The 12,419-nt window shown below is 28.7% G+C and overlaps 1 protein-coding gene across 5 annotated transcripts in view; it reads left to right on the top strand.

Annotated features, from left to right (window-relative positions):
- Positions 1 to 12,419, top strand: part of tmod (tropomodulin) — a 301,961-nt gene that overhangs the window by 278,331 nt on the left and 11,211 nt on the right. For 4 of the 5 annotated variants that reach the window (XR_010576844.1, XM_065515195.1, XM_065515196.1 and 1 more), the window contains exons 2-5: positions 6,437 to 6,589; positions 6,658 to 7,170; positions 7,744 to 7,995; positions 8,061 to 8,208. Coding sequence is in view for 4 of the 5 variants with exons in the window: in XM_065515195.1 (XP_065371267.1) it covers positions 6,437 to 6,589; positions 6,658 to 7,170; positions 7,744 to 7,995; positions 8,061 to 8,208 (1,066 nt within the window). In the remaining variant the exon portion in view is untranslated. Of the gene's footprint in view, positions 1 to 6,436; positions 6,590 to 6,657; positions 7,171 to 7,743; positions 7,996 to 8,060; positions 8,209 to 10,585; positions 11,038 to 12,419 lie in introns of those variants that run through there. The other variant, XM_065515198.1, reaches the window with a different exon arrangement.

Here is a 12,419-nt window from a genome sequence, read left to right as displayed (position 1 = left end):
TGTTTACAAAATTCCATCTAAAAATTTAACAACATGGGAAATTTTTTCACTTTAACAAAGTTGAACGAAAAATGTCAAAAGGGAAAATATTGCATGTGAAATATTTGGGGGATTCAAACGGTCTCATATTAGGTCGTATTGTCATAATGTCCTAAAATATTTTTTTAGTTTAAACAAATGCTTGTTGTGCTGCAAACAAAAAACTAACATTTTATGACAAACCAATAAACATATGTAGTTCAAAATGTCTTATTAGTTTTTAACTTTTTTGTTTGAAACCCAACAAAAATGTGTTTAAACTAAAACAATATTTTAGGACATTATGACAATACGACCTAATAGGAGACCGTTTGAATCCCCCAATTAATTCGATGTCGTATGATAAGTAAATGTCTCTATAAATACTTTGGAATAATGGAACTTTTTTTTAAAATTTATTTTGGTTCAGAAAAAATTAAATATTTTCCGAGTAAAATTATAATCTATGAATATTTGGAAAGAAAATATGAAACAACTATTAAAATTTAGCCATATTATGGGAAGGTTATAAAAATCTCCTAGTAAAAATGCAAACACTATTTAGGCCGGTATCAGCTTTTTACAGAATTTACTCTTCTTTTTTCCAATACCAAATACACACTTACAAGTTTTTCATAATCTGCACATGATTTTTTAACTCATATTGCCAATTTAAAACATTTTAAATTCTTTATTGAATACAATTTGACATGTGTTAAATAGCCGCTTAACCCATTAATTTATCATATTTTCTTTTTTGAAGTGAAAACTGAATGGAGCAAAAAAATAAAAAAATCCCACTGACATGTGACATTTTTACATGACACACAATTTTTATTTGTGGAAAAGCTCAGTAGTATGTATAAATTTTACCACAAATTCGCTCTTTAAAACACATACTCACTTACTCGTACATATGTACATAATAATTGTAAAAAATAATGTAAATTTTTATTTTATAAGTATGTATTATTATTTATGACTGACAGCTATTGATGGAGATTAAAATGACAGATGATTTTCTATTGAATATGTTCAATAATAAGTGTATGTTGGCTACTGCTGTTTGAAAATTGAGTTTTCAATTGTTATTAAGCAAAATTTTGGTTTGCGGTCAAATGGCTTATTTGATATGTTAATATTTTGTTGATATAAAAATGTTATTTGGTATCTAGTAGCTGCTGACATTTTACAAATATTTTTTTTTCTATTTGAAAATATTTATCATGTTTTTGGTGAATGATGTATAGCTGTACTATAAGAAAAGAAACTACACTTTCAAACATCAGTCCACTTATTACAAATTTAGTTTACATATTTGCTGTAGTATATTTTTATACCCACAGAGAAAACAGATTCGTGGTAGCAACCGAATTTGTTGCCAATGGAATGATTCGATTGCACACATAGAATTTGTCGGTTCTATCAACAGAATGTCAGTTGATAACGAAGAATATCGGTTGAAGCCTCTAAAATTGTGTAAACATTTGTATATATATTCTGGGTCCTCATAAGATTCTAAGACGACCTAGCTGTCCGTCCGTCTATCTGTTGAAAATAGAAATTTTCCACAAGTACTCTGTTCTTTATTTCATTCTTGTTTTCACCTCCCAGAATACTGTTTGCTCAGTCATGTGTTGATTATGCGGCAATTCTGATAAAATTTTGCACAAATTAGTTCTAAATACTCTGAAAGTATACTGTAAAGCATGCCGAAAATCGGGCAACATTTGTGCCTAGTCCCCATACAAGGTCCCCTCAGAAAATGACTTGAACATTCATAATTGTCTTTTAATCGGGGCTGTGATAGAATCCAATCATTGTCGGAATCGTTTTTGAAAACGACAAAAAGGTACATTTGACTTCTGAAATCCAATAAAATTTTTGTTTAATCAATAAAGAATTGAATTCTAGATCAAATATAAAACCGATAACTTTCGATTTCACGAGACTAATGTACTTTTTCTGTCGTTTTCAAAACCGATACCGACAATGATTGGATTCTATGACAACCCCGAATAATTAATATCGTGACGGAATTGGACATAAAAAAGTTGTATATGAACCTAAATCTTTCTACCAATTTTTATGAGGATCGGTCTATAATTGACCCTATCCCCCATATAACCCCTATATCAGAATAATAGTTTATTGTCACATATTGATGAAGGGTATACTTGTTTATTCTTTTTTTCAATTCATGAGTTTTATAAAACATTTCAAAGACATTTAAAAAATGTTAACATTTTTTTTTTTTGAAATCGTGCCATAATTATTACATTTTTCTAATACACATTTTCTCTGTAACCCCTTTTTATATAAACCACTTTATTTAACTCCCACAAAAAACGTCATTGTTAAATTTTTTCATTTTAAATAAAAAACAATTAATTATATGACTCACGATTGTTTCGGACGTGATCCCTTATAAAGTAAAAAACGAAAAATAAAAACAACAACGGAAAACAATATTAAATCACTTGAACAAAAGAGCAACAAGGTAACCAACAAAAAAAACTCAAAACCGGTAAAAACCTTCCCCAACCACAAATTTAACACTTTATTGTTGTTTTATTTTTTTAGAAATCTTTCAAGTGTTCGAAACAATAAACTTATAGGAATAGAGGCATCTTTAGAAGCACAGAGGAGGGGAGGGGAATTTAAGCCAGCAAATAACATTTGGTTTACAAACATAACAACAATAACATCAAAAACGTAAACTTTACCTTTTTTTACCAAAAGTGCTAAAGGTTCGTCGTTATGCATTTTTTTGTTTCTCTTTGTTTTAAATTTAATGTAGTTTTATTTTGGCCGTACCCTTTTTGTACTGGTTTTTTACTACTTTTGTTTTGACTTTTATTTTCTTATTTATACAATTTGCGGTTGTTGTTGTTTTGTTAACATTCAACTGCTGCCAATGTTGTTTTGAGCTGCTTACCTACTAAATGTTAAGAGTTTTTTCTTCTGAATTTTCATTATTTTTTTCCCAAAACCAACTGATTTCCTACGTTTGACAAAGTCAAGCAGAAGGAAAAAGACGTTCAACCACATCATGAACAAAAAAATCGTTCCATACTGTAAACCAAACACATCTGTGTTGTTTTGATGCCCCCTATATTGTAAAATATGGTTTGTTTGGTTCGTTTTAGGTGTTTGAAACAAATATAGTGGATTCACATGTCATATTGTTCTAATATTTTACAATGGTTTCAAAATGTTGCCATTGACTTTCAAGCTAAAAATTTCCTAAAATACTACAACTCCGTGTATGCTATGTTTATATGAAAAAACGTACTTTTAACGTTTTTCTTTATAACTCCTGAACTAATCGAGTCTCCATCGATATTATTTTGCACGAATATAGTAGAGAGTATAGGTTTCCTCATACCATGTTCTTTTTGAATTTTTAACACCGCGTTCTTTAATATTTTTTACATTGAAATATATATGTACTCCGAAAATTTACCTTTAATCTTTTGGAAGCAAACAATTTTATTCACTCCATTTTAAGGACAATATCTTAAAATGGAATCAAAAAATATGTTGGACTTTGAGTAGCTTCAAAGTTATGGGCAATTATGTGTATATAATTTTGGACAATTTTAAAAAATTTTCAATTTTCAAATCACAAATATTTTTCAAATGAAAAGGTTCTCCGATGAAATAGTCATAGATTTGAGAAACCCTTTGGAACCGTAATATGTGTTGTAAAATTAATTAAAATCGAAGATGTCAAATCCGAAAATAGCAGTTTTCTGTCCGTTTTGATATGGATTCTCACCTATGCCTTTTTGTAATGGATTTGAATTAAAGAAAACTTGACTGATTGCACAAGGAATAAATTATATAAAGAATGATTTCATAAAGAAATGAAATAATTCGTTTGAATTACCAAGGAATTATGACAACGAATTAATTCGTGCTAAATGCTTTAATGGAATTGTTAAATTGTTAAAATTAAATATATTATTAATTTGATTGTGAAAATTGAAATAAGAATTAATTCTTTCGAATCTTTAAATTTAAAGTTTGCAGGGAAATTTCAAACAACAAAATATTCTAAATTTCTCATAATATGAATATCCTTAGAAGTTAGGCAACTTAAAAATTTATTTAAGATCATCAAATTTCGATTTATTTTAAGTTCCGAGAATTTCTAAAAAATATTCCCTGACATTCACATTCCAAAGAGGAATGATAAAACTAAAAACATTTTTCTCACGAAATTCCCACGACAACAGACGATTCTACGCACCGAAATACTCGGCCAAGGACTGTCAACCACTGAAACTACTGTACAAGAGCAATAAATACGTAAATAGAAATTTAATATCATTATGTAGAAGGAAAATTAAAGTTTATAAAAAGGCAGAACCAAATCCTACAAGTCTCGTAGTATTAACATAATTCTGCGGAATGACAATGAAAAAGAATCGACCCAAATGAGGATAAAACGGAGTCGCTTGAAAAGGTTTATTCGTAAATTTTAATAACATTAAGGATGTCAACAAACGTTTGACACATTTTCGAAACTCAAGCTGTACCGAATCTTATAATCACCCTTATCGCGAATCAATATTTCACATGAAATATTTTCCATTTTCCTTTTTTCGTTCATCAACTTTGTTCACGTGAAAAAATTCACCTTGTTGTGGAATTTTTAGATGGAATTTTGTAAACAATAAAATAAACAGCTCTTACGAACAAAAGTAACTATTGTGAATGAAAAATTCATGGGAATATCACGATAGCAATTTTCCCTTCGCGGGAAATTTATATTTCATGGGAACAAAATTGCACATGTTATTGCCGATAGAGGTGAATATTGATACCGATTTTTTTTCACATTTTGTATAAAAACATTTATCAAAGCTTGGACCTTGCCGTTGTAGTGAATCCACCTAACTTACCACAACCGAGAATAATTGAAATATATTACAGAGAATAAATGAAATAAATATGAAGAACTCAAAACAATTCCCAAAAAATGTTTGAAGTAATTCATCAACTAACAGCAAGAAAATCACACAATATGTACAATTAAACCCTTAATGGAATGTATTTCGTATAAAGTAAAATTATTTATCAAAAGCAATTAAAGTTTTAAAACATAAATCTACACAGAATACCTGTTAAAAAATCATTATTTTTATTAACACAAAAGTTATAATGCCATATTCATGCACCATATAAAACAAGTCCAGTCCTTAGTAATTTAACTTTCAACGAGCTCTCTCTGAGACGTTTTTTCTTTTATCTACAAAATTTGTTAAATCAATCTCAAAACAGAATCTATGTAATACAAATTTCTATTTCAAACCGAATGCCCTTTAATTTCTCAAATGGGTGTGTGATATTTAATATCTTTTATAGTTTAAAAATAACTACTTTTATAGTTGGGTATTTAAATTTCGTGTATGCCGTACTTTAATTTCTAGAGCTGGGGTTTGTTACACAGTTTATTATTCTTTGTTGACCAACTGACATGGGTAATGAAATGAAAAATAAACGAAAGAAAAAAAAATAGCTTTAAAACCTTTTTTCTCTTATTTTATGGTTTTATTTCTTCTATAAGAAAAAACTTCTATTTGATTTTATTTTTATGTATTTATGCATTTGAGGTTTTAACCAAATGTCCGTCCGTCCGTCCGTCTGTGTCTGGCTGGCTTTGAAACTGATTTTTTGTGTAAGTTAAGACCTCAACTTAGTTTGAGTATGATTTAAACAATCAGTTGCAGTTGTAAAGCTTAAACACAAACTTGTAACCAACTAACTAACTAACGTCTAATATTTTCAAGTGTTGCGATAAAAAGTTTATTTTTTATTTTTTTTTTTTTCAATTTGTTACCTATAAATACTACAAGTAAATATGGTAAGCTATGAGCAGAATTCGTGTTTAAATGTTAAAATTAGTACTTATTTAATAGTTATTTTTATTTCTATACAAATTTGCATAATTGGATTTTGTGTAAATTATTTTTATTGATTTTTTTTCGCATTTCAACATTTTGCGAAACAATATTTTCTTATTTTGGTAATATTACGGAAATGTTTTATTTTTTTCTTTTCATATTTAACAGTTTTTAAGGTTTTCTGCTTGACCTTTGTGCTAAGAAATATTGTAGTTTAGTTGTATTTTCCTAGTGGTCTAATCAAGTAATATTTTATTAAATTGGCTATGGACAAAAAAGAAGTTAATATGGATGGTAATAAGAAATCTACCAGTTCCCATCCCTCTAAAGATATACCAGAATTTCAAAGAATTAAATTGCGTCCTGTGCCCCAAGTTAAAAGAAAAGCTCCCCAACCACCTATGAATTTAGCCCTAAGAAAAGTATATACATATTTACATTTGTTTAAATAAATATTAAATTAATTTTGTTTTTCTTATTAATAATTATATCTTTTTAATTTTCAGACTTCATCAACCACCAAAACTACAACATTAACTACACCAGCCAAGTTGTATGGCAAGGATTTGAGTGAATATGATGAAGTGGATGTTGAAGCCTTATTGGCACAATTATCACCTGAAGAAATTAATATTTTGGCCAAAGAAGTTGATCCTGATGTAAGTATCATCGTTTTTTTAATTATAATCTTAAAAGGTTTTTTAACAATTTTTTTTATTTTTCCCAGGATACCTTCTTGCCACCAAATCAACGTTGCAGTTATGAATGCACCAAGGAATCTACCGGTCCCTTGAATCGCAAAAAGCTTATTGAACACATTAACAAACAGGCCATAGAAACACCCGATGAACCCGAGTTTGAACCCTATGTCAAGGGTACAGTGCGTGGTAAAAAATGGGTACCACCACCACGGGATGTACGTGAAATTGAAGCTGATGAAAAGATCGCCATCGATATGGGTGAAGAGTATGAGCAGGCTTTGAGCGATGCCACACAAGAGGAAATTATTGATTTGGCTGCCATTTTGGGTTTCCATTCGATGATGAATCAAGATCAATACCATGCCTCTTTGTTGAACAAAGGCCAGCCTGTTGGCATGGGTTGGGATGGCATCACAAAGTCTACACAACAAAAAGTGTACCCCATGGATCCACCCAACAACACAGATGTTGAGGAATCCATTAAACGTGTTAAAGAAGATGATTCAAAATTGATCGAACTGAATTTAAATAATATTAAGGTGAGTTTTTGCAAAATACAATCAACGAAATGTATATGAATAGTAAAACCATATATCTGTGGAGTTTGAACAAAACATCTTAAGTCGAGATAAGAAAATATCTTAGTTTTTTTTTAATAAAACTAACTTTTCAAAACGCTCCGTTTACACTAATCTGCTTCTTCTTACGAATATTAGTTTCTGAGATATCATATGAAAACCAATCAACTTATTTGGAGTTGTTGTTGATTTGTTATTGACAAAACAACTTAATTTGCAAAAACTGTTGAATTTATCGATAATTATTTTATTATTTATCCTTTGTATAATTCTTTGAATCAAATAATAAAGTTCTTCAAGGACAAATAATAAAAAATGAAAATTCCACTTAAGTTGTTTTGTCAAAAGTTCACATGCATATATGTATATTATCAGCCCAATTATGAATAAAAATTCCCCGGGAGTTTTATCCCATTGAATTTAAATAGGAAAAATGAGAAAAGGGAAAAAACTCCCGGGGAATTTTTATTCATAATTGGGCTGTATATGTATGATAATGAAATATGTGATATCACAAATTTTGTATTTTTCTAGAACATTTCTGATGAGAAATTGGAACAATTAATTGAAGCACTGCCTCAAAATGAACATTTGGAAGTTTTGTCTTTGACAAATGTGGGTCTGACCGATAAGACTGCTTTATTATTGGCCGAGGCCATTGAGAAAAGCAAAACCTTGAGAGTATTAAATGTCGAAACAAATTTCATAAGCCCACCTGTTATAGTAACATTAGTTAAAGCCCTGCTTAAGTGTCGTACTATTGAAGAATTCAGAGCTTCTAATCAGGTAAGATTTTAAAAATTTTGTATAAATTTCTATAATAAATATTAAATAAAATGTTTGCTTTAAAGCGATCACAAGTTTTGGGTAATAAAATTGAAATGGAAATCACGGATTTAGTGGAAAAGAACACATCACTGCTTAGACTGGGTCTACATCTTGAATTCAATGATGCCCGTCATAGAGTTGCTGCACATTTGCAACGTAATATTGACAGAAGTAAGTACATTTCAAATTTTATACTTTTATATACATATTTTCCCAAATATTTTAAACATTTTGTTAAGGTATCAACGTTGGCTTTATTGGATTTTCCTTTTTTTTTTCTTAAGTATACTCTAGGCTGGATTTTCTTACCATGTTGTGTCATTAGGTTTAATTTTAAGTTTTCCCCACCTTTCTTGTTACTCTGTTAGATTTATTCATAACTTCAGCTACTACAACTGTTTATTCAAAAATTTAGGTGAAAACAATACAGATTTAGTAAAGTCTTCATCATCATCACCACCACCACAACAAACTCAACCATCATTAGCTCAACAATCAGCTGCATTAGAAAACGATAAAACTCAAATTGATAAATTATCATCATCTAATACAAATTTATTACATAATGAGCACAATCATAATGTAAATAATGGCCATACTTCGTCTTGCAATATTAATAATAACAATGATAAAGCAACCTTAGATACAAATGTAAATGATAACGTTGCAACATCATCTTCACCACCACCACCACCGCCATTAACTGCTACATTATCGTCCGCTGTTTCATACGATGCAAAGGAGAAATTTTATGCAAAAACCGATATTACTACAACAAATATTGTTAATAATATATCTTCAAATCATAATAATAATAGTATTGACAATGCTAACATTGGCAATAGCATTTGTAATAATAATCTTATACATATCTCTGATTCAAATGCAAATAATGGCAACAATAATTTATCATTGTCATCGTCATCATCATGTTTCAAAGCACCAACACTCACTGTTGCCGATGCTTTAGCTATAACAAAGAGTTCAATGGATACAGATGAAAAGGAAATTTAAAATTTATATTCAATAAATCACAAGTAGTTCTTCTTTTGGTTTATTGTTATGATTTAATATCATTATACGTAATTTTTAAGATTTTTTTTATAGTTTTTTTTTTTGTTGTTATTTGCGGCATATTATTTCTCCGCGAGGTTTAAACTTTCCAATTGTTGACGTTTATAAAATGCCAATGATGTGGATAACCATAGAAATTCGGACCGACAATGGGTCAAAATCGGAAAAAATATTATTTTTTTGTCACAAAATAGTTTTGCAATTTATAAAAATTGCTTTTCAGAAGAAAAAGTTTTCAATATTTATGTTAAAGTATAATTTGGTAAAGGGTATATAAGATTCGGTACGTCCTTTATTTATGATAATAGATAATCCGACAAAATATTGTGGAATTCATTTCATAAGAAATGTTTATTCGAAATAAATTGTATAATTTTCGAATTTATATGAACATTTTTATTTAACTGAATTACAAGCTAGTCACATTCTTGTCGTATTCGTTAAATGTATACAAACGTTTTTCAAATACTGAAACATTTTTCATAAATTCTGATTTTTTTTAAAAAAATCTTTGAAATAACTTTAATTGTTTTAACAGTGAACATTTTTATATAAATATACCTTTCAGTTTTAAATTTTAAATTTCTTTTGACACTCTGTAAGAATTCCTATGTAACAAAAACTCTTTGGCGGTTTACAGGTAATAAACAATTATGTTAAATACCCCCTTTAAATGGATTACTAAGCGTTTAATATCGTAAGCGTCTAATGATGAATAAAAAATCGTTTAAAAATCGTGGTGAAAGTAATGTCTACGTCAAAATGAAAATGTATTATTGTGTTCTTGTTGCAAGTATAAAATTGCGTGTTTAAAGTTAAATTTGTTTTATTGTTACTTATTTTAATATAAATCAATTAATTTATAGATTTAAATTTGAAAAAAGATAAAGGGACTTTTCAAAAAATAATAAAAAAATAAACGTGTTACAAAACTTAAAATACTATACATTAAAATTCATATAACGTGTATTATATTCTACATAACCTCTTAAATATTTCCATTGTTACATTTACTGCTTCTCTTTCCTACCTTTTGTTTTCATTAATCATACCATTGTGTTGTGTTTATTCTAAAACATTACAAAATATCCTTTATTTTCTCATATGATTTATTTTTGTAGTTGAGATAGTTGATCCTGTTGTTTTTACTAGTTTGTTCTTTTAATACTCATTATATTTATATTTAAAACCATAACGAAGGTCGTTTTGTTTTTCTTTCTCTCCAACAAACAATCTAAACTCATTCTCGTTTTGTAATTCCTGTAATATTTGTTCCAATTGTTTTTTTGTTTTTAGATAATTTTAAATAATTAACGTTATAATTAATATCATTAATAACTTTTGTTTTTATTTATTATTTCTTGTAATATAAAAAAAACTCAACATAAATATTTGTAACACGTGTAAATTAACAAAAAAAATAAATTATTTCATCATACGTCAAATTAAAATTGTTATTAAAAACTCCAAATAGTTGTACGTGTACAAAAGTTGAAACCAAATTTGCCAAAACTTATTTTACCACCGGCTAACATTGGTATGGAGTATATAGCTCCACCCTCGGTAACACCATCGCCATCACCTTCGCCCATACCGCGTATCGATTATGATGTTGAGGTTGATCCAGACAATATGGTAGTTAGAGGTGGTGCCCTAACACCATCTCCCTCACCATCACCCCAACCTCCACAGGAGGACTATGAGGTTGAGGTCGATCCGGATAATATGGTTATCAGAGGTGGCGGTAACAATGTATTTGATTATGATTTTGATTACGAGGAAGATCAAACCAATCGTATTTCTTCTTCATCGTCATCAACATCTATGAGGTCTAATAATAGCAATGCTGCCAATTTAAATGATATGCCAGCTTATAATGAAGATTTAACCAGCTACAAATCCCATACGTGAGTTAGATAATCAGCTATAAAACCAAAACACAGTCAGTCAGTCATCTAAAAATGAAAACCGAATTCCTGTACAAATTACACAGTCAAAACAATCTACACCCGCCAGACAGATACAGCGTTCTACTTACAATACACACTTGTATAAAAGCTTAGATGTGTTTTTTTTTGTATTCTTACCCAGAAAACGTTCATGCTGTTGTACATTCAACTCTACTTCTCCACACCCTTTAACAGTGTATTACTACAGTCAATGTTATTTCGTTCGTTGTTCTAATATCAAATCGTCTAAAGATTTAGTTTGTTTTATTCATCATTATTTTATTTTTGCCGACCAAATATCTCTTGTACATATCATATCACTATTTATTTTTAATTTTGTATTTAATTTTTAAATGGTTATTTCTGTTAATTAACATTCTTAAGTTTTCCTATGATGTTGAACTTTTGTTTTTTTTTTATTAAACTTTTAACATCATGTGAAAATCATCATTGTCATCTTTGTCATTTGTTTTTGGGGCTTTTGTTGTCATCAATCATTTTAATGTCATATAAGGTGGCCTTCATTCCACATTCCATTATACTTAATTCATTGGTGTGATATTTTTTTCTTGTAAATAACTTTGACACACTTTTCACATTCGTTTTTGACAGGGATGTTGTTAAGTTTATTATTTGTTTTTATTACAATATTATTTTTGTTTTCACACTTTTAATCAAACCCAAAGTCTATACATTTACATTTTTTGGAAACATTTTTAAACATGAAAATTAAGCAAAATCTTAAAGGACACTTAGGATAGAAGTAGAATACAGATTATTACAGATATGCAACAAATGAACGTTGTCACAAACGTTTTCAATGGTTGTGATTTGCAGAGCGAGAGAAAAAAAATACAATTTTCAATAGGCAACGAGTGTGAAATATATTTGTCCCTCTTTTCAAACCACAACCATTTTGAAATTTTCTTTTGTTATTTTTTCTATTGAAACCAGCCGATTCATATCTGTATAATTTGTGAAATAGAACATCGCCTTTTTGGTCTTTTAATGTATTCATAAAATACGAACAAAAAATATTTTTAAGACTTACTAGAATTAAATTCTGGCTTGAGATTAATTTGACTATAATTCAAAGAATGCCTTAAAAATGTAATTAAGAAAATTAAAACATTTTTAATAATAAAAAAAGATTATTTCCAATTTTCCAATTATCTAAAATATATTTTCAATGTATTCTTTAAATTATTACATATGTAGTAAAATTGAACTCAAGACAGAATAAAATTTATTTCTAAATATTACAAATTAAAAGTTCGCAATAATTACAAAATTTTCTAAAAAAAAAAACTTACTAGAATCTAGTGTCGAATGTACCCCAAGCATTTTTACTGGAATTCA

The sequence above is a fragment of the Calliphora vicina genome, chromosome 1 (assembly GCF_958450345.1).
Source record: "Calliphora vicina chromosome 1, idCalVici1.1, whole genome shotgun sequence".
Taxonomy (NCBI): Eukaryota; Metazoa; Arthropoda; class Insecta; order Diptera; family Calliphoridae; genus Calliphora; species Calliphora vicina.
The sequence above is the reverse complement of the archived record's forward strand: the minus strand, read 5'-3'. Positions and strand labels throughout refer to the sequence as shown.